The following is a 24964-nucleotide window of genomic DNA, read 5'->3' on the forward strand; positions in this document are numbered from 1 at the left end:
GCCACGTCCTGAGACCCTCAAGCGTCCTTGGCCCGGCCCAAAAACAAGCTCCGACATGGAACGACTGGCCCTGGAACTTGAAAACCCGGATTGACCCCGCCCTATGCCGCATCATTTCTATAAGCAGACTGCAGTGCTCGAGATACTGTGTGGGGTGGGTGGGAGGGGGTGGGAACAAACTCAGGGAATAATGGCCTGTAGTTTGATTTGAGGGCGAATGCCCAAATCTTGTAACTCGTGTACCTATGCTGTTTTCAAAAATCAATAATAATTGAATAAAAAAAGAAAGCTCTATTCACTGTTTGGCTGCATTTATCAAGGCAGTGAAGTTAGATTTGGGTAATGATACAAACTACTAGACTGGCGGAATAGGTTTTCTCGCTGCTTCCCCCTTCAGTTGGCCACATACATACAGCACACAATTTCTTACTTACCAAGAGTCAGCTATTAGCCAATGGCTAGTGGCGAGCGAACGTTTTGAGGCCCGTCGCCATGTGCTCTATTGTGCATTCAATTTAGAGAGCTATATCCGGAAAAGGGTTCATTAACAAATTCATAATGTTGCCGGATTAGAGGAAAAAGGCAAATATCTTATTTAATTGCCCTTTTTTCGTGTGGTGCAGGTTGTTTGTAATCTAAAATCCACAAAAAACATCCCAAAGAAATGCCCAATCCAGCAGGCTGCTTCTTTTGGTAAGTAACTATATTATTGAGAGAAGACAGTTTGACTTTATTGAAGGAGATGAGAAAATCGGCTCTAGCTATAAATGAATAAGCAAATGGTACTTGTTATGATTTTTACAGCCTTGTAAAATGCCATCCATAGGAACATTTTTTTAAGAAAATGGAGGCAGACTAATGTAAAGACAATTTGAATCATTCACCCATTGTGCAGTTAATTTAAGTAAGTTGTATTTACGTGTAAATCTGAAGGAGCATTGCTGGGAATTTGTTACATGATGTGTATGGGTTTAATCTCATTCTTAGATGGAGAAACGGGTAATTTAAATCAATTTTGATTCAGAAGCAATAAAAATACTTGTTCTTTGCGTTGATCTAAGAATTGCGAGCTTCCAACTTTGTATCCTGCTGTTATGAGAAGATTTATTTAGTAGTTTTGGCAGTTGTGCTTAAGGTATGAGCACCAGCAGTGAAGAGAACAATATCCCTATCTGTGTGAAGATCGTAGAGAAGAGTTTTGGAATAAAGTTGGATCCTATTGTTTGGGAATAGGTTCTGCAAAATGTGCCGAAGGCATTCCCATAGGTCTTTGAACCTCTCAGTGTTTGGAGGGCATGCTGGCCAAAATAATGAAGAATGGGCAAAACCAGTCATTACTTTGGTGCAAAGTGTGCAAGTCATCTTGGGTATGCTATACCTAGGGAACTTACCAGGTTGTACAATGTGGCAAAAGTGTTGTCATCACTAGTGGCTAGATAGGCCAACTGTGATGCATGCATGTGCCTGTGGCAGCTGAATAATAAAGCTTTATTTCGTATCTTCACACTTGGCCCAAGATCAGCGAGCTGGTCTATTCGGTTGCAGAGACAAATTGAAAGCAGAAAGGGCTTTCTTTGAGCACCAGATGAAAAACAACGCGACTTGCAAAGCCTAGAGCAGTCTCTTCTCCCTGCCCCCCCCCCACCCCCACCTCGTCATGCACCTCACTTCCCATGTCCGCTCCATCCATCGCTTTGCAGAAACAGCGCCACCTGTCATGGTTTGTATGTGCCGGGACGTCTAGGCAATATTCCAGAATGGGGGACCAAGTTTCTGTGAAGCGGTGTAGCACCCCCTCCTTGGCTGCTGTAACCTTCTCTGCCACCCACATGTCCCAAATCTCAGTTCACCAGTGGGGGATAAGTGGGCCCTCGGGTGCCTTCCAAGTCCAGACAATGGTGATCCGCGCTGCCACCAGGAAGTGTGAGCAGTCTAGCTGTCATCCCCGATCTGGGTAAGATTCCCGGGACTGGTGTCCCCAAGAGCAGCACATCAGGCTCTAGGGGAAGCTTTGTCTGCATTATGGCCCCAATTACAGATGTTACTTGCTCCAAAACGTCTGGACCCGCATTTAGAGGAGAATTAGTTCTGGGGTCATAGGTCCACCCATGTCTTGTTGATAGGGTGACCAAAGGCAGTTTTCTGCTGGTCTATGTAATGTGGCCAAAGGGTCCACATATCTGTCTGCATAAGTTGGTACTGTTTAGAAATGGTGGCTGCTTGTGCACCTTCCTGTCAGACTCGCTCCATGGCCCCCAGCTCTCGAGTTGCCCTGTGTTGCACCTGAAGGTGAACTATCCAATGTCTAATTTGGCCGTAACCGTATCGGTCGGTTTCCATCGAGGCAAACCTCTACTTACACTCTGCATGTGTTAATGGTACCCCATTATTAAATAGCTGGCCCCCGTAGACGCCTCTTCTCCATCTGCTGACCTCAGTAGGCTGAAGGCCTGGGGCAAACATCTTGAGTTGTGAAAGATGTGTGTTTGCGGATCTGGCCCCACTCTAGGTACTCACCAGCTTCATCACCTAATCCCAGGTCCTTTCTGTGGTTCTTGAGGCTGCGAGTACCAGGCCAGTACCTTTGCACTGGCGGAGAGATATGGGGTAAGGAGGAGAGGGGCAACTGAAATCTAGACTGTTCTAAATCGACCCATCAGGGGACTTGAGCGTATCAAGCCAAGCTGGGACACGTGCCAACTGTGCTGCTGCATAATAGTGTCGTAGGTTGGGTACCACATCCCTCCCAGACTCAGTGCCCATCATTACTGCCTCAGGAATTCACCCCTCTTCCCACGCCAAATAAATCAAAAGACCCTGCGCTGCAAGTGGAGCAAGGGCGCATTGGTGACCTATATTGGGAGCGATGTGCACTGGTAGAGCAACCTCGGGTGTAAGTTCATCTTGCAGGCCGTGATGCAGCCCATCACAGAGATTTCTTGGGATTTCCACTGCTCTAGGTCTACCTCTAGGGCTTTGAAAAGCTGTGGGAAATTAACACCATAGACGACCTTAGGATTTAATGGAATCTGGTCCCCCAAATAGCTTAATGCTTTATTTTCCCTTTTAATTGAGCAATAGGGGCGAAGGGCCTCTATCTCGCCTGAAGTCAGACCCACCTCTAATAACCCAGATTTGGAGAAGTTAACTGTGAACCCTGCTGTACGCCTAAAGGACTCTAACTCTGTAAGGGAGTGTTGTTGGGAGGACGGAGTTTGTAAGGGTGAGCATCACATCAACGGCATAGAGGGACACTTTGCATTGCTCCCCTCATCCCCCAACAAACCTCTTCGATCGCAGGGTTATTGCAGACTTGCTGGGCAAAGGGCTCCATGATGAGGGCAAAGATGATCTGGGATAGATGTCATCCTTGTCTGGTGCTGTATATCTATGGGATCGGACCAGTCTGTCTCTGGTTAATCCTTGGACGTTCAGGGCGGGTGATGGTTGGCTAAAACCATTGTTTGAAACGGGGGCCAAAATTGAAATGTCTCTAGAGTCTGCTTCATGAAGGCACAGTCAACCTTGTTGTAGGCCTTGGTAGCGTCTAAAGCCAGCAGCGCCACTTTACTTTATTTTGCATTTTTAAAGCGCTCTCACAGCCCACGGGCATCGAGGCGCTGTTACAGGAATTGTTCGTTTTTTTTTTAGTTGCGTAATAGTTTTTTTTTTTGGTCTTGTATTTATAACGCGTTAAACACCCAGAGGTTTCTAAGCGCGGACCCGGGGATCGAACCTGTGTTGCTTCGTGTCGTCTTGCTTCCAAGGCGCGCACGTTGCTGTTAAGCTATCCTCCCGGGACTGTGCTGTGATGCAGCGACCTCCACCAAGTCCATGGGCTGACGAATGTTGTCCCCCATTGCTCTGACCTGGATGAACCCACTTGGGGCTGCGTCAACTATTCTGGGCAGGACCTCCACCAGCCGGTTGTCCAAAACCTTTGAGTATATGTTGGCGTCAATATTCAACGAGATTGGCCTGTAAGACGCACACTCTGGGGTCTTTCCCAGGCTTCAGCAGGAGGATGGTGGACGATTTCTGCATGGATGCTGTTGTTGCCCCAGTCTTTCTAAAGGAATTGAAGAGCTTTAAGGGTGTCAAGAGTTGCACCTGGAATATTTTGTAAAATAGAGGTGTGAAGCCATCTGTGCCCGGGTCTCTGGACTTTAGGGTTTTAATTGCTGTACCTACCTCCTCTACAGTAATAGGCCCCTCTTGGTCCTCCCGATAGGACCCAGTAAGGTGCCTCTGCAATGTATTGCGTTTGCTCCACCCAATAGCTGTAATTTAGCTGCCTCCGAATATTGTACTGTGCCTTCAGGGTCTCGCAACCCAGTCACCAAGTTCTGTTGCCTTACTTTGGCCAGCTTCATGACTAGGTATGTATTAGCCTTGCTTCCCTTTGCATAGTAAACCTGCTTAGTCTTGAGGGCCTGGGCCGTGTCCACTAGGAGTGCTTCTAACTTATTGCATACCGCCTGCCATGCTCTTTGCGCCTTTGGGGACCATCCTTTCTTATGCATAGCTTCCTTCTTTGTGACCTCCGCCGCTAGTCGTGATTTTACTTCTGCACAGCGCTTCTGGTAAGCTGCTCCGTGGGCTAAAAGCTTCCCCTGATAACCACCTTTATGGCGTCCAACACTATTGCGATCGGGGTGGGGCCCTCTACATTCTCCTGGAAGTAGTTTCTGATGGCTCCTGATATCAAGTCTCGTAGGGTCATGTCGCTAAGGATTGGGTCACAGTCTCCACGGGGGCTTGAGGGTAGGGGTTGGTTCGTGGATAGTCAGACCAGAGCTTTGTCCGATAGGGTTCTTGTCCTGATCTCAACCTCCTCCACGAATGGCATCACTTGGGGGGGCTCTCCAGGAGTAAGTCTATGCTCGAATGTGTATGTGAGAGAAAATGGAGTAGTCCTGTGCCACAACCAAGTGTCCACCACCCCCAGGTCTTAAAAAGATGCAGCAGTCCCAATGCAATTTTATGGTCCCTCATGCCAGTGGGTGCGCGTACTGTCAACCAGTGGGTCCGACTCCCCATTGAAGTCCCCTCCTATGATTAGCTGGCCCTCTACAAAAGGAGGTAACTCTGCCTCCAGCTCCTGCAAGAATATCTCCCGTCTCTTGTTCGGGCAATAGACTGCAATCATGGTGTGCAACTGTCCAAACATGCGTTTCGCTCCCAGGAATCTACCTTCCAGGCCCTGTAGGGTTTTCAGTCCCACAAATGGGAACCCTCTTGCACAGAGGATCGCATTGCCCCCTTTCTTGGTGCCACTGGAGGCCAGGAATTGCTTTGGAAAATGCTTACTACGCAGCCTGGGAAAGTCTTGGGGTACCAGATGGATTTCTTGAAGAAATACTATTGCGCTATCCAAGTACACTAGTCGCTGCAGCATGATTCTGTGTTTAGACTGGGCGTTCAGGCGTTTGGCGTTGTGAATTTTAGCTTACGGTGGGGGTCTGTGGGGGTTAGGGATGCTTGCTATGACATTGTGCCCTCTGCTACGGAGGGAGTAGCCGGATGGGGATCGTCTGTCATCTGGAACTACAGCTTCTATGACAACTGATGCAACCAAAAATGTTTTAAACATAAAGTGTACTAGTGCCAAGCCAACTATGCACTAACCAAGTTGGGATCACTGCCCATGTGACCAGCGAGCGACATTGCTCAGAGTTCTGATCATGTCCAACTCCACGAAAGCCACTACGCCGATCCTGGGACATTGCTCCAAAAGCTCAGCATATTTGGGCAGGTGTTGTGTATGTGATCGTTTCGAATGAGTTCCAGGATCAAGGGGTGCGCTGTGACTTATGGGTCTTCCCCCTTCGGGTTGCTCGGCGCTATGGAGAAGAGTCCTAGTCAGCCCACAGGTCTTCCGCCACCACGAGGGAGCTGGTCGTTCTCGTAGTGTCTGCGATGGTAAACTGAACAATGGCTTAGAAGATCCACCTGTAGCAAATTGTTTTTTATCTTGGAGAATAGTAGTCCGTGGCCTCAGGGCTTAACTTTTCTGCACGGTCGCCATCGCCAAGTCCTGGAAAATCTGCAGGGATGCCTCCTGATACATGATGTCCCCCTGCTAGTGGGCCGCAGTCAGTTTCTTGCTTGGTGGCGTAAAAATTGATTCTTGTAATGACATCTGCTGGGTGGTCCGATAATCCCTGGCCTCACTTGCCCTGCACTCTATGCGTGCGGCCCAAAAGCAGGGCAGCTCGCTCATGGTGCGTTAGAAACTTCTGGAAGACGTTGCCCACATATTCGTCCAGGGCTTGGTCTGGAATCGCGGATGGGACACCATGATGCTCCTATTATTTCTCTGCATCTTATTCTCCATGTCCTCCTGCTTCAATGCCATGGATGCACTCTCCCCTTTGAGGGCCTGGATCCTATGCTGCAAGTCAGCAAGCAACCCCACCTGCTCTGAAGTCAAGTACTCCACCTCTCGCAGCCTCTGTTCCACCTCCACTACCCGGCCATCCAGACGTTCCAGCTTTGTTAGCTCCAACATGCAATTCCGGATTTCCGCCTTAATGTTTGTCATGAAGGCCTGGATGTCCTCCTTTGTGGCTAGCTGCCCCGCGGGGGATGGAGGCAGGGGGTCTTGGCGCCTCTGCATGGGCGTAGGAAATCCCCCCCCACAATTTTAAGTGGGGGGATATGTCATTTATCCCCCCCCCAGAATTTTTCACTTCAGCATGTGAAATACGTCTGCAGCCTGCACTGCAAGCTGCAGATGTAATGCACAGGGACGTCATTTAGGGGTCGCCAGAGGTAGCAACTGTGACCTCTGAGGTCTCCCTTGCTGCCCCTAAAAAAAAAAATGGAAAAAAAGTGTTTTTATAAAAAAAAGTTTAATGCAAGTTCCTGGGCTGTGGCCAGCACCATGTGGCTCTTTACTTCTGGAGTGGCTGGCTTTCTTGTTCAGGCCTCTAAAAATAAAAGAAGGAAAAACAGGGGTGCCACAAGTCAAACCAAATGTGTATTTCTGGAATTATATACAATAATTGCTAGGCTAATTAAAGGTTCATTTCAGGCACACTTCAGGGGGTGAGTCGCTGATTTAGTCGGTTCTTAAACACCTCAACTCAGCCTTTCATCCTTCTGAGGTCGATAAATGAGTACCAACACAGGTTGGGTGATCATGGGTGAATATATTTTCTATATAAAGCGCTTAAGCGTAAGTGCTATATAATAACACATCCTTATTTGGCCATGGGTGTCTGCTTGCATTCACAGTAATTTGGTAATATGGGTCTATACACACTGATCCTAACATATCATATGGCAATCCATTCTTGTATGAAATGTACATCACATTATAGTGATATCGTAAACATATTTTCGAAGGGATTGTGTCCTCCGACGTATTCCTTATCTATGATATTTGTATCTCCAGCTTGCTGGCCTCGGAAATTTTTTATTTTCAGTAGAGGGCGCTGTGCGTCGACGTCCGTCGGATAGGTGCTCCTTGACGGCCACCGTATCGACGCCGACATCGTGCCTATAAATGGCCACGCGCAGCGTCCATTGTACAGTTCTGTTTTTCCGCGCTTCGTGTGCCTCAGAATACCGTTGCTCAGTTCGTCAGTCGATATATATTCACATTTCCTCGAGAAAACCGACTCGTACTCGATGGCTTCCTCCTCCGACCCGACGACTCCTCGGTACGGTTTCAAAAAATGCCGAGACTGTGGGAAGAAAATGTCGTTGACGGATCCTCACAGGATCTGTTTGTGGTGTCTGGGAATCGAACACCAGTGTTCGGAGTGTGAGGAATGCCTATCCATGACGGCAAAAGCCTTGAAGGAGCGTAAGGGGAAGCTCGAGAGTGGTAAGCCAATTTTAACATTCGTCTCCTCACCGTTGAAAGCATTCTCGGTCTAGGTCTCGAAGTGGCTCCCACCACTCGTCGAGGTCTAGACACTCGTCGAAAGCCCCTTCGAAGCATAGATCGACGCCATCGAAGCCGTTATCGAAGGGTTCTTCGACGCATCCGTCGATCGAGTCGACGCCGGCGGCGACGCCAACATCGACGCCGATAAAAGAAAAACCCACAGCTACTCCACAGCCAGCGGTTACACCGAGAGCCTCCGACACGACGTCAAGAACGTCGTCGTCATCCTCGAGCAGGATTCCGATCCTCTCGAGTTCTTCGAGGCCTCTTCCAGTTTTCTCGGCGCCTTCGAGGATTTTTACATTAGCGTTGACGACCTCGACCTTTTCAAGGCCACTGATGATGGCTCCCTCTGCCTTAGAGATGGGTTTTATACCATTTCACAGACCAGAGCATCCCCCCTTAACTTCAATTTTTGAAGAAAGGGAAGATTCTGACCAAGAAAGGCCTTTTGGGCTGCAGAGGACCACATTACCTGAACCAGAGACTTTTGCCTCTGAGGAAAGAAGGTTGAAAGACCTTCAGGATGCATTACAGGAAGCAAGTGGCCTAGACACGTCCCCAGAAGTGGAATTTGTCAAACCAGACCCAGGGGAACATGCTGATACCCCTTATAGAACCCCAATGTCAAGAATTATGGAGTTCATGGGTTGGTCTGCGCCTTCACCTGTTTTTCAACAGGATGACCTCACAGATATTCTGGATAAAGGTCCACAGGAGGATCCTGTGGTTCCCTTTCATTCTGCTTTACAAAGAAAGATTTTAACTAACTGGGAAACTCCCGAAGTTGTCCCTGCGGTTAACAAGAAGTTGTCAGCGAAATATAGGGTATCTGCTGCTGACCCTGAATCTAAGCACCATACTCCAGAGTCTCTTGTGGTCCAGGCTGCAACTTCATCAGGCAGTACTTCTGCTTACCCCACTGTTCCTCAGGATAGGGATGATAAAAAATATGATGCCATGGCTAAGAAAGTCTTCTCAGCCTGTAGCATGGCTTTAAAATCTATTAATGCAACTTGTACGCTCGCTAGGTTCAGCCACACTCTTTGGGAGTGTGCTTCATCGGCGGCTGACTGCATACCGGAAGGAGAAGAAAGGGACGCATTTTTAAATATCAGAGATGGTAAAGATGCAATGTGTGAGTCCCTTCAAACTGGCATTGATTCTGCTGACAGTATCAGCAGGGCCATGGCGGCAAGTAACACAATCCGCAGGGATGCGTGGTTGAGAAAGTCAGGCTTTGCTTCTGACGTACAGGCCAGACTTTTAAATATGCCCTTTGACGGCTCTTCCCTATTTGGTAAAAAGGCGGATGACAGTTTGTAGTTTTTCCAAACATCTAAAGCAGCAGCCAAGTCACTAGGAGCTGCAATCCGACAAACTAATTTTCGTCCCTCAGGATCCTCTTGGAGAGGAAGGTCCTTTCGCTATTATTCCTCATTTGGAAGAGGCAGAGGACGGCCGGCTCAAAGAGGCCAAGGAAAATTTACCTGTGGTGGACGGGGTAAAGGAAAGAAAGCCGCATCAGCAGGAGCCGCTTTACCTTCGGCAACTGCATCAGCCGCTCCCAAACTACTCTGAGGTCTCACATCACAAGACACCTGTAGGGGGCAGGTTAACTCACCATCTGACGGAATGGCAGGCTATTACGTCAGATGCTTGGGCATTGGAGACAGTTGCCCAAGGTTACTGCCTGCCTTTTCTACGCATCCCTCAGACATCCACCAGGGAACAGCTCTCTGAAAGTGCCGGATCCGCTCCTCTTGCAGGAAGTTGTAGACCTGCTAGAGAAAGGTGCCATAGAACTGGTACCTGTAGCGGACAGGAACAAGGGCTGGTACTCCCCCCTACTTTCTCATACCAAAGAAAGACTGAGGACTGAGACCCATCCTGGACCTATGAGAATTGAACAAGTTCCTCAGGAAGGACAAGTTCAAGATGGTAACTCTCTCTCAGATCCTTCAGGCCCTCCAGCTTCAGGACTGGTTGGTATCTCTGGACCTTCAGGATGCTTATTTCCATGTGCCAATCCATCCCAAGCACAGGAAGTACCTGAGGTTTGCAATTGGCAACTCTCATTATCAATTTCGAGTTCTGCCATTTGGGCTGACCTCCGCCCCAAGGGTCTTCACCAAGCTAATGTCGGTTGTGGCTGCAAGTCTAAGGAGGGAAGGGGTTCACGTCTACCCCTACCTGGACGATTGGTTGATCAGAGCAGTTTCTCCGGAACAAGCTCGGATCCAACTAGATTGTCTGCCACTCCCTTCACAGGCTGGGCTTCTCCCTCAATTTAACGAAGTCACAGATGATACCATCAGAGACTCCAGTTCATTGGAGCAGTCCTGGACACGTCCCTGGGAAAAGCCTCGCCACCAGAGGTGAGGGCTCAAGATATTCTGCAGATGGTCACCAGGTTTCAAAATGCCCAACGTCTCCCAGCCTACGACTTTTTGAGGTTGCTAGGCCTCATGGCATCCTGCATATCCCTTGTGCCAGAGGCTTGCCTGAGAATGAGATCCCTTCAGTGGGCGCTGAGGACTCGGTGGTCGCAATTCTCATGGAGGATGACAGATCTCCTCCGGATTCCGGACAAGGTAGCCCACGACCTTCTATGGTGGGCCTCTCCAGAGAACATCTTGAAAGGAGAACTGTTTTGGCAACCATGGCCGGAGATAATAGTAGTCACAGACACCTCACTCACGGGGTGGGGAGCCCATGCCAACGACTTGACCATCAGCGGTCGTTGGTCTCCATCGGAGTCCAGACTACGCATCAACCTGTTGGAGCTGAGAGCCATCAGACTGGCGCTGAAGGCTTTTCTGCCGTCTGTACGGGGGAGAAACGTCCTGATAATGACGGACAATACAGTGGCCATGCACTACCTCAACAAAAGGAGGCGTAGGGTCACTGCCACTGTGCAGAGAGGCGATGCAGCTCTGGTTTTGGGCAATTCAGCAAGGAATCTCTCTATCGGCAATTCACCTAGCCGGAGAGAACTTGACAGCGGACGCTGTGAGCAGGCAGAACAGTCTCCCACGAATGGGAGATAGCTCAGGAAGTCCTTCAAGAGATCTTCGCCCTTTGGGGAACCCCTCAAGTGGATCTGTTCGCCACCAGTATCAACAGGAAGTGCGACAGATTTTGCTCAAGGGAATTTCCCCTGAGAGGATCTCTAGGAGACGCGTTCGTAGTGGACTGGGAGTTCCCACTTCTGTACGCATTTCCTCCGGTCCCTGTCATTCCTCAAATGATCAGGAGGTTGAGAAGGTTTCGGAAGACCATGATCCTAATTGCCCCGGATTGGGCCAGGAGAACGTGGTACCTGGACCTTCTGGACATGTCCATCTGTCCTCCAATTCGTGTACCGTACAGAGGATCTTCTCTCGCAGAAGGGAGGTCATGTTCTCTATCCAGCCATCAGGACCCTCAACCTTCACGCTTGGTATCTGAAAGGTTGAGGTACAAGGATTGGGACCTTCCAGATGACGTCATGGAGGTGTTGCTTTCGGCCAGAAGACCAGCAACTAAGACTCTATACCGCTGCCGTTGGAATTGCAGCTGGTGCAGAGAAAAGAATATCCAACCCTTTTCATGTGGTACACCTGCAGTGTTATCCTTCTTACTTTATTTGGCAAATTCGGGCCTTCAAAATTGGCACTATTAAGGGCTATCTCGCAGCGCGATCGATCTTTAAGCGCACTGCGGAGGAGCCATCGTATTTCAAAATTCCATTGGTAATACAATACCTGAAAGGTCTAACTAATGTTTACCCTCCAAGACCATTCCAAGTTACCTTATGGGACTTAAATCTAGTTTTAAACTTCCTAAAGGGCGCTCCCTTTGAACCACTCCACTCTTGTTCATTGAAGTTTCTCACCCTCAAAACTGTTTTATTGGTAGCATTAACATCTGCTAGAAGGGTTAGCGAGATACAAGCCCTGTCTTGTAAACCTCCTCATACAACTTTTCACAAGGACAAAGTAGTTCTATAGGTGAAGCCTAACTTCCTCCCAAAGGTAGTTTCGGAATTTCACATTACTCAGAAGATTACTTTACCTTTCTATCCTCCTCCCCATCCGGGGAAAGAGGAAGAGAGACTACACAGGCTGGACCCTAAGCGATCCTTGAGTTTTTATATTATTAGACTTGCTAAAATTGGACAAGCAGACCAACTCTTTGTAGGTTACGCAGGACATAAATTAGGATTACCAATAACCAAACAAACCATCTCCAGATAGATTATTTTAGCCATTCTGGAATGCTACAAACTGGCAGGGAAAGAGCCCCTCAAAATCTAAGGGCTCATTCGACCAGGGGTATCGCAGCATCCTCAGCTCTTCAAAGAGGGGTACCAATTAGAGACATATGTCCGGCTGCCACATGGTCGTCCGCACATATCTTTACCAAATTTTATATCCTGGATTCCTCCTCTAGTCAAGAGACTAGATTTGGCAAAGCTGTGTTACACTCTGTTCATTCTTAAAGGGTAATATGGCATCTCTTACTCCCGCCTCCAATCACATACCACTGCTATGGGAGTCTATCATAGATAAGGAATATGTCAGAGGACACAATCCCTTCGAAGAACTAGTTAATTCTTACCTTGTAACGTTCTTTCGATGGGATGTTCCTCCGACGTATTCCTTATCGCCCCTCCCATCCATCCCCGCAGTAACATTTCCCTTGTGGTTGCAGCTTACGCTCCTTCAAGGGTAGTAACCATTCATACAATAACTACTTTACTCTACAAAACGGAACTGAGCAACGGACGCTGCGTGTGGCCATTTATAGGCATGATGACGTCGGCGTCGATACGGTGGCCGTCAAGGAGCACCTACCCGACGGACGTCGACGCACAGCGCCCTCTACTGAAAAAAAAAAATTTCCGAGGCCAGCAAGCTGGAGATACAAATATCATAGATAAGGAATACGTCGGAGGAACATCCCATCGAAAGAACGTTACAAGGTAAGAAGTAATTTGTTCAGTAGTGTACTTGGGAACAATGCTATATGATGCCACTTCCTGTTTTGTCAATGGATGAAGGGTTGAGTTCCATCACTTCCCGCAATATCACTTCGGGGTGTGGTCAAAGGACATCACCTCCTGTGATGTCATCAGAGATCAAGGGTCGTGTGATTTCACTTCTGCTACCCCTGGCATTTTAGTGAAATGACATCCCTGGTCATGCGTGCAAAAGTACAAGTTAACTTCAGACTGTCTGCAGCAGCGGGCTAAAACAAGAACTTCTGCTGCTTGCTCATGCGTGCCCCATGCCTGTGCATTTGGAATGTGCCCAGGCCGGGGAACTGCACGTGCCCCTGCGTTGTGTACTGCTGCCCAGCCTCAGCATCCAGAACGAAGGAGAAGCCAGGCAGTGACGCGTGCTCCTGCTGAGTGACTGACAGCTTGTGTTAATATCGAGGGAGACAGTGAGACTGAGTGCAACTCGACCTCCTGAGAATTCAGCTACCGTAATTAAGGTAAGTCAAATGGCCCCCCTCTGCCAGGTGCAGTGCAGGCCGGCATAGGGAGGATTTATTAGGGGGAATGTGCCAACATCATATTTAAACAGTTTCTAAACCTGGACAGCGCGTTGCAAACTGATCAGGGAATCCTGGCCTCTTAATGTTTCATCATGAGTTGAAAAACCTGAGGGTCCAACCCTCGTTTTATTTCACCATAACAGGAAAAGACCGGCTTTGCCCCATGCCTTGTGAAGGTTTCAAATTGCATGCAGGTGACCCAACAGCACAGAAGTGCTAAATTGGGCTGTTCTGTGCATGCAATGTGCACTTTTAAATGATGAGCAAAATACATGCGTCCCTGATGTGTTGTATGCACTGTTCACATTTTGCATAGCCCGATTACAGACCATAAATGATAAATCACCACCCAAGACCCCTGTGTTGCGCAAGGTGCTCACGAGTGCATCGCAAACCTACACGACTTTAGAAAAAAGACCCCAGCTCAGAGGGATTCAATATTTACCCATTTTTACTAGCTGGTGGAACTCTTTATAGGTCGGCAGCAAACTGGCTTGTGGTGACATACCTGGAGCACATGCACCGGAGTGCTACTCTGGGAAGGTCTCCATTGTTTAGAAAATTAAGCTATTTGTTTATGTTGAAGCTTATAATGAGGTTCGTTGTGCAGTGTGGTCTTCCCGATAATGAGGGCATTCATGAGGACCATAAAAATGGGTGTGAAATGCAAGTTGCCTCGGCCTGTACCCGGAGCAAAGGGATGTGCTCACACGTCTGTGGATTTATTTGAAGCAGTTGAAACTAACTAAGGTACTGTGGTGGCTGTGGCTGAGGGGAGGTGTGCGACGCAGGGAGGGGTTGGCCTGTGTCAAGAGGGGGGGGCTTGTTTAGGCTCTGCAGAGCTCTAATTCTGATTTAGGAACCAGAAGTGTAGTGTGAGGTCAGAGCACCGCCACCTGCGCCTTGTGGGAATTAAAAAGCCATGATAGGGAGATGACCGTTTGGAAAGCGTGTCGACTGTAAAGAATAGTCTGTATTACATGAATGCAGAAATGAGAAATTACTTACACCTTCACTGCAGGCTAATGTGTAAACACTAAAAAGACCTGACCCCACAGCTCAACACCCCGAAAATAAATGCAGGTCAGTCACTTACATCGTGATACTTACCTGGTGACAGTGCCCTGAGACAGCACTGTATGGCTTTGTTAGCGGGCCTCTTTCCCCCATGGACCTGCGTGCCAGTGCACTTTCCTGTCCATGCTCCGTTGCAGTTTCCTTTCCCTTGTGGTGTTTGCGCCTCCCAGGGGTCCCTATGGTATATGCAATATTAATTTTGTTGCTGTGAGAAGAAGCATTTTGCCATCTTCCCTTCCGTTCCCTTAGCACATCCAGAACAGGGCACTAGCTTATGGAAGTCCAAGTGGCTTATAATCCCCATTACCAACTTGCCCCCCTCAACCCCCTGCTGGGTCCATACCTGGACTTCCTCACCACAGAGCGATGAGTGTATGTATACTGACACTGCATACAGTGCAGATGTGGCAAACATGTGGTCTCGGACCAGTGCGGTGCAGGACAGTATGGGGGGGGGGCAGCATCCAGCAAACAGCATTATAGTGTCAATAATAAATACAAGCATGTGTGCACAGCACTGGCTGGGCCTTGTCTCAACAGTGACCTGGAGTAGACCCCAAAATGAGGTACGACAATGGAACATGTCTAATATTTGTAGAAAAGCGCCCAAGGATATAGAGGGTTCTCTGAAGACTGAGGAGAAAGTGCTGAGTAAGTGTACAGATGAGTTGTGGGGTTCTGGCCATAGGGGAATGGGAAGTGAGGGACTGGGGTGCAGCAGAGTGGGGGGAGTGCAGAGGACAAAGAGAGGAGCAAGGGAGGGGAGAGATGGGAACAAGAAGGGATTGCAGATGAAAGATGGGGATGGTTTGCAGCACAGGGTGACCAGTGTTTGCAGGGGAGGGAAGAGTTCAGGAAAGACGAGAACACAGGGATAGTGGTGTAGGGCAGAAATGGCATAGGATGTGCTTCGGGTTTCGATAAAGCCATTGAGTTAGGGATGTTTGCACAGCACTGGCTTCTCATTTCATCTCTAAAACTCAGGACATCCTGTCCTCTCCTTCCTCCTCTCAACTTCCTCCCTCTACTCCTTGCTCTTCCACTGACCCTTCTTCGGCCACCTCTCTCCCTCCTTCTCTGCCTTTCAACTGTTCTCCCAGATGAGGTTTCTAGACCAGTCCAATCTATGAAAGTCTCATCAAAACAGGTTCATCCCTGTTCCTCCAAAGCCACCAAGGACCACATTGACTCCCTGGCTCCTGCCCTGGCCGACTTCTGCAACCACTCCTTCACTACTGGAGTCTTCCCTTGTGCACCCTCTCCTTAAGAAACCCTCTGCTGACCCGTCTTGCTCGGCCAACTATCACCCAATCTCCATCACTCCTTTCCTGGGCAAACCCTTGGAAAAGCTGGCCATCTCCCAGCTCAATCTTCACACTGAATGTGTTGGTTGTCCCCATGATCATCAGTATGGCTCCAGAGCTGCCAGAAGCACGGAAACTGCTCTCCTCAACATCCGTTAAGACCTGCTCTCCAACCTGGAGTCCAACACCCCCTGTGTCCTCATCTTACTTGATCTCTCTTCTGCCTTTGACACAGTCAACCATGCCATCCCGCTCAACCGTCTCCGTGATAACCTGGGGATCACCGGTGAGGCCCTGGCGTGGCTGACTTGTTTCCTCTCTGATGGACCCTCCCAGGTTCAACTTGGGTCCTTCCTCTCCTCCATCTATACATGTGTTGTTCCCCAGGGGTTTAACTCTCTCTCTCCCCCTGGCTGTTCAACCAATACCTGGCACCTCTTGCCCACTGCATTACCGTGCTCTGCCCCAACTTCCAGTGCTGTGCGGATGACTCGGCTCACTTTCAAGCTACCCTCAGCCACCTCTTCTCCCTCTGTCATCCCGCCATACAGGAATGGTGTGCCGCCAATGATCTCTGCCTTAATGCCAGTAAGACCGAGATTTGCCTCATCAACACACCCGCTCCCTCCTTTCCTGTCACTCTCTGGCCGGCCTCTCTTGGCCCTCTTCCTGCTCCCACCTGTGAGGCCAAAAACCTCAGCGTCATCTTCGACTCCGCACTCTCCTTCTCGCCTCACATCTCTTGATGTCTCTAAGAAGTCTCACTACCAGCTGCACCTCCTCGGAGGTATTCAATTTTTCTCCTTCCCCCAGAAGCTCACTGTCTCCAGAGCTCTGGTTCTCTCTAGGTTGTACTGGTGACAGCCTCTTTCTAAATCTGCCTGCTACCCTCTGCCCTCTGCAACTCATCCAGAACAGGACTGCGAGACTTGTCCTTGGCCTCAAGCCCAGGGATCGTATCTCTCCAGGACTGAAATTTCTGCATTGGCTCCCAGTGGTTGTGAGGATTACGTTCAAAACCCTCTGCATTGTCCATAAGGCCTTCTGGGGCCTCAATACCTTCAACTCTTACTTCCTAAATATCTTCCTTCTCAAGCTCTTCGCTCATCCGCCTCCAACTCCCTCAGGATCAGACGCTCCTCCAAGCAACGAGTTGGTGGTAGATCTTTGGCTGGGGCCTCACTCTGGAACAGCCTCCCTGCCTCCCTGAAACTTGAGGAGAACCATCTCCGGTTCCGGAAGCACCTCAAAACCTTTCTCTTTGCTTCTGCTTTTTCTCCTCCTCTCCCCTAGCGGACTTCCTGGCTGATACTGAAACTGCACTGGTTACCTGGCCACCCTTTTGATCTCAGACACAGACCCCCTCCCCCGCCAGTCGCCCTCCTGCACTGCCTTCCTGACAACTCCTGCACTTGTGGACTGTTTTCTGTATCCCTACAGTCCCACTACCAGCACTTGACACCTGTTGTCTGCACTTACCCTTGCATTTGCCACCTGCTGGCCTTACTTTTACTTTATTTACCTTATTATCCCATGTACTGCACTGTCCCATCCCCCCACCCCCTCCGCACTTTACTCTTTCCCCTGCACTTGCACGATCTGAATGACACCTGGCCTAGTAGGATTGTCTCTCTTCCCTCTGTTCCCCCTCCCTTGCCTCGTCGTACCTTGAAACACTTGTGTATAGGCGTGTTATAAATGCAGTATCATTCCATACTACAAAGCCCTGTATAGTTAATAACTTAATTGGGGCTGGGAACATACTATTGGTGTAATACAAATGTCTTATCCAGGGATGCCTTCAGCCACTCTATTAGCACTTTGCATTTCCTTCACTGAAGTCCTGCTAAAAACCAGCAATGGCAAGTGTTTGCTTTTATATACATATTGGGCATTTGTCAGGCACTACCATTAAATGTCCAGGTACTTGCACCATTTTGCAGCTGCTACCATCAGAGGGTATCTAATTACCACTATGGCGGTGCCTGGCAAGTGCCTTTTCCATGCCTACATTAAAACCCAAACAGTTGGCGTTGCCGGCGCTTGTTTTAAAATAGGGATGCCACTGAATTTCTGGTACCCACCACAAGCTGAATGAGTTTTAGACAAGTTTAAATTGAGGCCACCATAAGCCATCTGGGTGACCCAGAAAAAAATAAAGCGGAGCCTCGAGATTCACAACAGCACTTGTTCCACTATCCATGTAAATCTAGTGAATACCCTTGTGCCGAGGTATGATTGCAGCTCATACACTGCTATAAAGGGGCACACACGTTCTATCATTGAGGGTTCAAGTGGAATAGGATCGGATGGCGAAACTCCATAAAGTATCTGCACTTGAAGCGCAGGTGAGAGTATTATAAAATATCTCTCTAAAGGTCCATCACTGGTAGACCTGGAGAAACACAAGAAGTGAAACGGATCATCGCACCAATTGAGGTGGAAGAGAAAAACCAGGCCTGTGGGGGGAATATTAAGACCAAAGTATTTCCATCCATTTGGGTAAGCCCCTGTACAATCTACTGCATACGTCAGTGACTGGGGAAAGATGCAAAGGAGTATCTGCGAGCAGGCAATTCCTGCCTCTCCCCGCCCAAGTCCCCAAGGTGTCCCCTGTTCTCCCCCCCCACCCCCCACATTTTATGGGTCTCCTACACCCCTGCCTCTCTGGGCCTCTCAGGGGAGAGGACACGGCTCTAACTGTCTACGTCCTCCGCCCTTTCTCCTGAGACTGCAGCATGGTGTCAATGTCTGGGACTTTGCTGTTCTTCTGCTTGGCCATATTCGGCTCACAAGGGGGCCACATGCCCAGGGGGTCCCTACTTGCAGATTAGAAGTAGAAGCTGATATTGGAGGGCCCGTCCAAAGTGTGAGACACTGGAGACCACCCAGACCGATGGCCCCTGTGCCTTTGGGCCTCATGTTTGTGCTGAAATCGGAGCGAGCTGCCAGAAATCCACCCTGGCTTTCCCTTTTCTTAGGCCAGGATCTTCTGCTGCCCCAGCCTTTGGGCACTTGCCACCACTGCTCGGGGGGCTGCCAGACTCACTTGCCCACTTGGAGACTTGGCTGGGGGAGGGAAAAGATGTGCAGCTACACCCCCACACCCTCCCCACACCCCACTCTTCCTGAAGGCACCTCTGCAATGCATGGGACTTCCCACAGATGGAGACAAATCAGGTCCTGCGTTTGTTCTTGAGGGAGGCATGAGCAACGGCTTCCTGTGATCCCCGCCAGGTTCCACAGCTGCTCTCCTAGATATGGGCCCACTGGAATGGAAGACCCAGGGGCATAAACTGGGAGTTGGTGGTGGTTGTGGGCCGGGGCAGCACCTTCCAGGTGCTTGCCCAATTAACATCCCAGTGACCCGGCGGGCCTCCAAGCCCCAGCTACAATGGCGACCCAGACAGCAGGGAGGTGGCAGGGGCAGGTGACAAAAGGTAGTCCCTGCCCCTGACACGCCACATCAAAGGCCCCCCTCTCATCCGGACGGATGCAGAGACAAGGGGCCCAATACCTTGCCTTCAGGCCAGTTTTGGCCTATAAGGCGGGCAAGGTAGCCCCCAGTCATCTGTTCCCCTGTCCTGGCAGATACTGGAGCTGCAGGACAGTGATTTAAAAAAAAAAAAAAAGAAATCCTTCCCTCCTGCTAAATAGTGGCAACATAGAAGTATATAATGGGGGATCAAATAGGACAGGCACTAATGGTAAAATAGAAAAATCCCCAAAATAGAACATGCACCAAATTAAGACCTAGGGTCACAGGAACAGGCAAACTAAAGACGTTATCCTAAAACTCAATAAATCTAAATAAGTATCTAAATTGCAAAGGCAGGTTGCCAAAACTTGGACTTTGGATGAATGCCGAAGCCTAGGAATGACCAACCAAAGAAGGAAAGACATCAGATAACGTAAAAGGCAAATACCCATAAAGCATATCAAGTAAATAACCAAAAAACAAAGTACAGACTGCCAAACGTGAAGTAAGTTGATGAAAGACGTAGTTCAAGAATCCACCACTGAGGATGAGGACCAATAACGCCCCACATGGGGCCAAATCCCGAGTGGATCATGGAGCATAAAGAATGCCGACACATGCTTCAAAACGAGGAATAAAGGTGCATGACGGGGAGAAAGGCAAAATGCCTCTACAGGGTTCATGGGAAGGGTAATCCCCTCAAATCAATTTGGATGCAAGCTGAAGCTTGAACTCCCCTCCGAGGATAAAAATTAATAGCGTCTCACAATGTGACACATCCCACGTGGATCAGAGCAAAAGAAATGCCTACATACAGTGGGTAAAGGCACAACCCCCCCACACGGGGTGCAAGGAACGGACAATCCCCAAAACTGAAAGCCTGTTGGAGGCAATGCCAAAGCTCCAGAACCACCTCTAAGGATTAAAAAGCAATGGCGCCTCTCATCAGGCCATATCACAAGTAGGTCAGAACGGTATTGTGCGAATTTACCAAGTTTAAAAGTCCGACCCCCACCAAAAGACCTAAAACGCACATCACAAAATTCGGACTACCAAAAGTCCAAACTTTTCGTGTTGTGTTTTGGTGGGGTCGGACTTGGGGCTGGGGGTTGTTCCCTGCAACATCCCACTCACTACAGTGAGCGGGGAGACAGCCTCCAGCCCCCCACCAAATGAAAAAGTGCACAACAGTCGAACGGCAAATACCTCTCCACCTTGCATGGGAAAGACAAAAAGAATGCAGAGGAAGGTCAACTGCAAAGTCAAAGAAGAGACGCCAGCCACAGCTCACAGGCTGGATCCATCCAACATCACAAGCATTTTGTATGAAGGGCGGCAGGGATCAGCCTTGAGTTGGCCCTACATGGGAGTAGGGTCCCCGCTCACCTGATGCCCCTGTTCACAAAATATTTTTCTTATGATTTATGGTTGGTTTTCTTTTGCACCATTGCTATTGTTACAATAAAGTTTGTGGCCAAAGCTTTTCCACCTCAATCACGTTTGGCCTCTTCCTTTTGCGACATTGTCATTACATAATTATTTTATTATAACTGTCATCTGTCACTTGTCACCCTGCATGCCTCCCCCACACTAAAACACTTCCAGGTTTCTGGATAGCGACGTTACTGCCAGTGCCGGGGCGGATGAAAGACTTCCTCACACTGCACACATTGCAGGAATTTGAGGCCCTGCGCACTCTGTCCGTAGCTGTCCAGGGATCTGGATGGAGGAATCCCCGGCACTGCATCCTCACGGGTGTTTGTTGCTGTTGGCTCCTTGGTGATGGTTCTCCGACCACATGAACACTGGAGCGCCTGAGTCTCGCAGCTAGGCCCGACTCCATCTTGAGGTTTTCCCATATAATTCTGCTCGTGGATGCTGCTCTGACCGGTGACTTGTTCGCTGCCACTCCCCACCGACCCTGCTGTCGGCAGTGCGCCCCTGCTGTTGAAGGTAATCGTTGGTGCCCGGCATCTTGGCTTGCCGCACTGGCTGCTCCCTCTGGACCTTCAAAGGTGGCAGGATTGGGATTCCGTGCTCCCCCCACCTCTGCTCTCGCCTAGATGTTAACGGACATCTCCCCCAGGGGCTTCCACAATTTTAGCCCTCAGCTCGGCACATGGCCGGATTCAGGTCCCTACTCCGCACGGAGGCTCTTAGCAGAGCTGCAACATCGTTGGCGCTCCAAGCCACAACCCCACATGCACAATGTTTTAAAAAATATATATGTTTTCCAATGTGGAATAAAATACATTTGGGAGCCCAGTTCGAAGCACTTGGATTCTGTAATATAGCTCTAGATTTGTTTTGCTATTAAGTTTGAGGGGTAAAGCTTAATTGAAGTAATGTTTGTGGTGTCATTTCCAGTATTCCACTATTAGCCGATTGGGACATTTGTTTACTCTTTTGGTAAACCAATCTAAAGGTGTGTGAGAATCTCCTCTGGCAGCACATAACCACTTTTCTGTTTCTTTGCTAGGGAGGACATGTATGCACAGGACTCCATAGAGCTCTTAACGTCATCAGGAATCCAGTTTAAAAAGCATGAAGATGAAGGAATTGAAGCTCTGCATTTTGCTGAGGTGCTAATGACATCCGGCGTAATATTATGCGAAGGGGTCAAATGGCTTTCATTTCATAGGTAAATTCTGTAAACCTTTCCGAAATTGCGTTCTCTAAATCGGTATTTACTACTGTTTCTTTTGTGCTGGTGCCATCAAATGTCTTCAGAAAATGTAATGAGTTTTACAAAAATATATATAGTATATACATTTTCATCAGTTGCTTTGATTTGTTCTCTACTTCGCAGTGCACCTTTGGTCTAAACCACCTGCTATAGAGCTATCCCTTTTCTTGATGAAAGAAGGCTAGATGCCCACATCTCGATGTTGCTGTTTAATTTGAGTAACCTTTTCCGATGAGAGATGATTGCAAGTAGAACAGCATAGGAAAGGGGCAAGTGCCTCTTCTGAATGAGTGAAGATGAATCCTTTCGCACCTTGGTTCTTGAATGCGGTTTCCTATTTCTTCCATTGATCAGTGCAGGTTCTTCAGTGTCTGGTACCTTGCTAGGCAGTGGTAAGTGAGACTCTGGAGAGCACATGCATGTCACACCCCTGTGTTTAGAAGTGGTTTTTTAGTAACCTGGATGGCTTTCATCTTCTATTCCAATTATTGTTCCAACCTGTCTTGGCTGGTGTCTCCCCCAATTATTACTGAATAGATGTAGACACTATTTGTTTGTACTGTAGCTTTTGTACCCGGTCTGCTGCTTTTTCTTGTTGCATCTCCAGCAGGTAGTTTTTTTTTCTCTACAAAGGCTGGTTGCTCTTGGGTTTAGACCACGGTTGACCAACTCGAGGGCTAGAAACATGCAGGATTTTCAGGATATCCCTCATTATTCATTATATAAATTTGCATACTATGATTGTAAATATAGGCAAATTTATTTTCATGAATATTAAGGAGAGGTGCCCTAGTTTCCGGCCCACCCTGGTCTGGACACTCTCCCTGACGTGCTGTTAGCCCTACTCCTGCAGTATACCAGACCTTATCACTTGGATTTCTAAAACTATATCCACATATCCATTGAGAGCTCGGTTTATCTAGCTTCACCAATAACCCACACCACCAGTTTATGCTTTTGAAGTGTTCTTTGCATCATTGTTTTCCTTCTGTAGGGCTTTTGTTTTTCATATTTCATCAATATTTGTAAGTGTTTAAGGCTGGCCTCATACTAAATCTCTTTATGGAAAGTGTTTTAATTTTAATTATCATTTTACATCTGATCTGCAGTGATTTGTGCGTTCAGAGAGTTGATGGTTTGCCGTGATTTGCCAGTGCTATTTATTTTCTGCTTCCATAAGCATGCCTTGTTTGGCAGGATGCCTGTGTGCAGCACTTCTGCAGGTGTTGCTAATTTGGAAATCGGTGAGGTTTGATTTGAGACGCCGATGACCCCAAAGTACCACTGCTGGGCTACCGCCACTTGCTTTTGTCGATGTGCATATGAGGCCACCAGAACCATACGAGTTGGCCTGATTACTGATTTGGATGCAGATAACATGAAAAGCAGACCGTTGGTTCTCCAGCATGGTGTATGGAATGGATTAACATGCTCATGAATATTCCCAGTCGCCAGGCTAGGAATCCTCAGTAAAGAGAAAATCTGTTTCAGTTTCACTTCTGAACTGTCTTTCTCCTAACAACCAATCACTGGTCTCTGGGTCATAGTGCCCCCACCCAATGACTCCCCTCCACCCAATCCCCTCCTCTGGCAGCCATCTTCAGATTTTTACCGCACGTTCGAGTGGTGGGAGTCCCTTTGATTAGCTCTCAGGCTTTTTACTGCATTTTGCGCTTTTGTTCCAGCGTTTTACTCTCATTTTTCCGGTCAATCGAGCCATAAGCTCCATTGACCCATCATCCGATTAAAAGGGACCCGTTTTTGGATTTTCCAGCGCCCCTCAAGGGCTCAATTTCGTCGAGCTAGGATTCCAGAAGATTCTGCAAGGCCTCCTCCGCGTGGACATGGCTGAGAAGGAAGACCCAACGCCTCTGTTCAGGATTTGTCCAGGATGTGGCCTACGGAACATCTACTTGGACGATGGGCACTCCCTGTACCTCTTTCCTACATTCGGACCAAACGCACATGGAGGAAGACTGTGTTTTTTCAAGGAGATGGTCCCCTGTACCGTGAAGGATCGGCGCAGGAGTCTCACCAAGTGGCTCCAGGCCAAGGCCCTGCAGCATGCCTCCCTCAGCCACAAGAACACTGAGCGGTCTTCTAAGACCTATGAGGGTGCTCCGGCAAGGGGGCCCAAAATAAAGCTAAGCACTGCAAGTCCACGGGCACCAGTAGCGCCGTTGCGACGGGCCCCCCGGCGAGGGGGTGCTCAGCGTCTCCAGCACATTCAACCACGAGCCAATGCTCCGGTTCGGCTAATAGGAAGTCGGACCACCCGAGTAAGCTTCTGGAGAAGTCCCGGACGGGCCAGTTGGAGAAGGCCAAGTGGGGGGGGGGGGTGCGGGGCGCTGACCCTTCCCCCAAGGTGAGGGCCTCTAGCCCAACCAAGGTCATGCAGGCCCAGATTTACCACGGCAAAGCCTTTCCAGGTTCGCATGGTATGGTCCCCAAGGTGAGTTTCCCTGCCTGCCAGGAGGGGATAGTCTTTTCAACCCGTAGAGAAGACGCTGGAGAGGACAATGTCATCATCTCCCTCAGATGCCCCTGGAGAAGGTGGGGTGGCGGGCACGGTAGTCCTGCAGGGCACAGACTTCTCCTCTAAGGAGCTTTCTACTCTCCAGACCATTTTGGACAAGAGGTTCGTCGAAGTCCAGTCCTACGGGAAGGATCCCGACGAGGGAGACGATGAGAGTGGCGACAAGACCGACTAGGAGGAGCAGGCTGTGAAGAACCCTACACTGCTGCCTCCGTCGCTCCCACTTCCGCAACCACATCAACCCAGCGGACATTTCGGTGGACATTCTCCAGGCACTCCACACCTTATGGTCGGAGATTCGGACAAGGATGCTTCCTTCCGCTGACCGAAGATCCCACAGCAACCGAAGATCCCGGGCACCAGGGCCATCGGGCACGCCCCCTACCAAGAAGAGGAGAGTGCACCCTCCACCGCCTTGTCACCAGTTGACCCCCTCCCTCCG

The 24964-nt window shown here is 49.1% G+C and overlaps 1 protein-coding gene across 4 annotated transcripts in view; it reads left to right on the forward strand.

Annotated features, from left to right (window-relative positions):
• CNOT7 (CCR4-NOT transcription complex subunit 7) overlaps window positions 1–24964 on the forward strand; it is an 834016-nt gene that overhangs the window by 408581 nt on the left and 400471 nt on the right. For all 4 annotated transcript variants that reach the window (XM_069631580.1, XM_069631581.1, XM_069631583.1 and 1 more), the window contains one exon: window positions 21780–21941. In XM_069631580.1, the coding sequence (XP_069487681.1) occupies window positions 21780–21941 (162 nt within the window). The remainder of the gene's footprint in view (window positions 1–21779; window positions 21942–24964) is intronic.

This window comes from Ambystoma mexicanum, chromosome 6q (genome assembly GCF_040938575.1).
Source record: "Ambystoma mexicanum isolate Mex_15411 chromosome 6q, UKY_AmexF1_1, whole genome shotgun sequence".
Lineage (NCBI taxonomy): Eukaryota > Metazoa > Chordata > Amphibia > Caudata > Ambystomatidae > Ambystoma > Ambystoma mexicanum.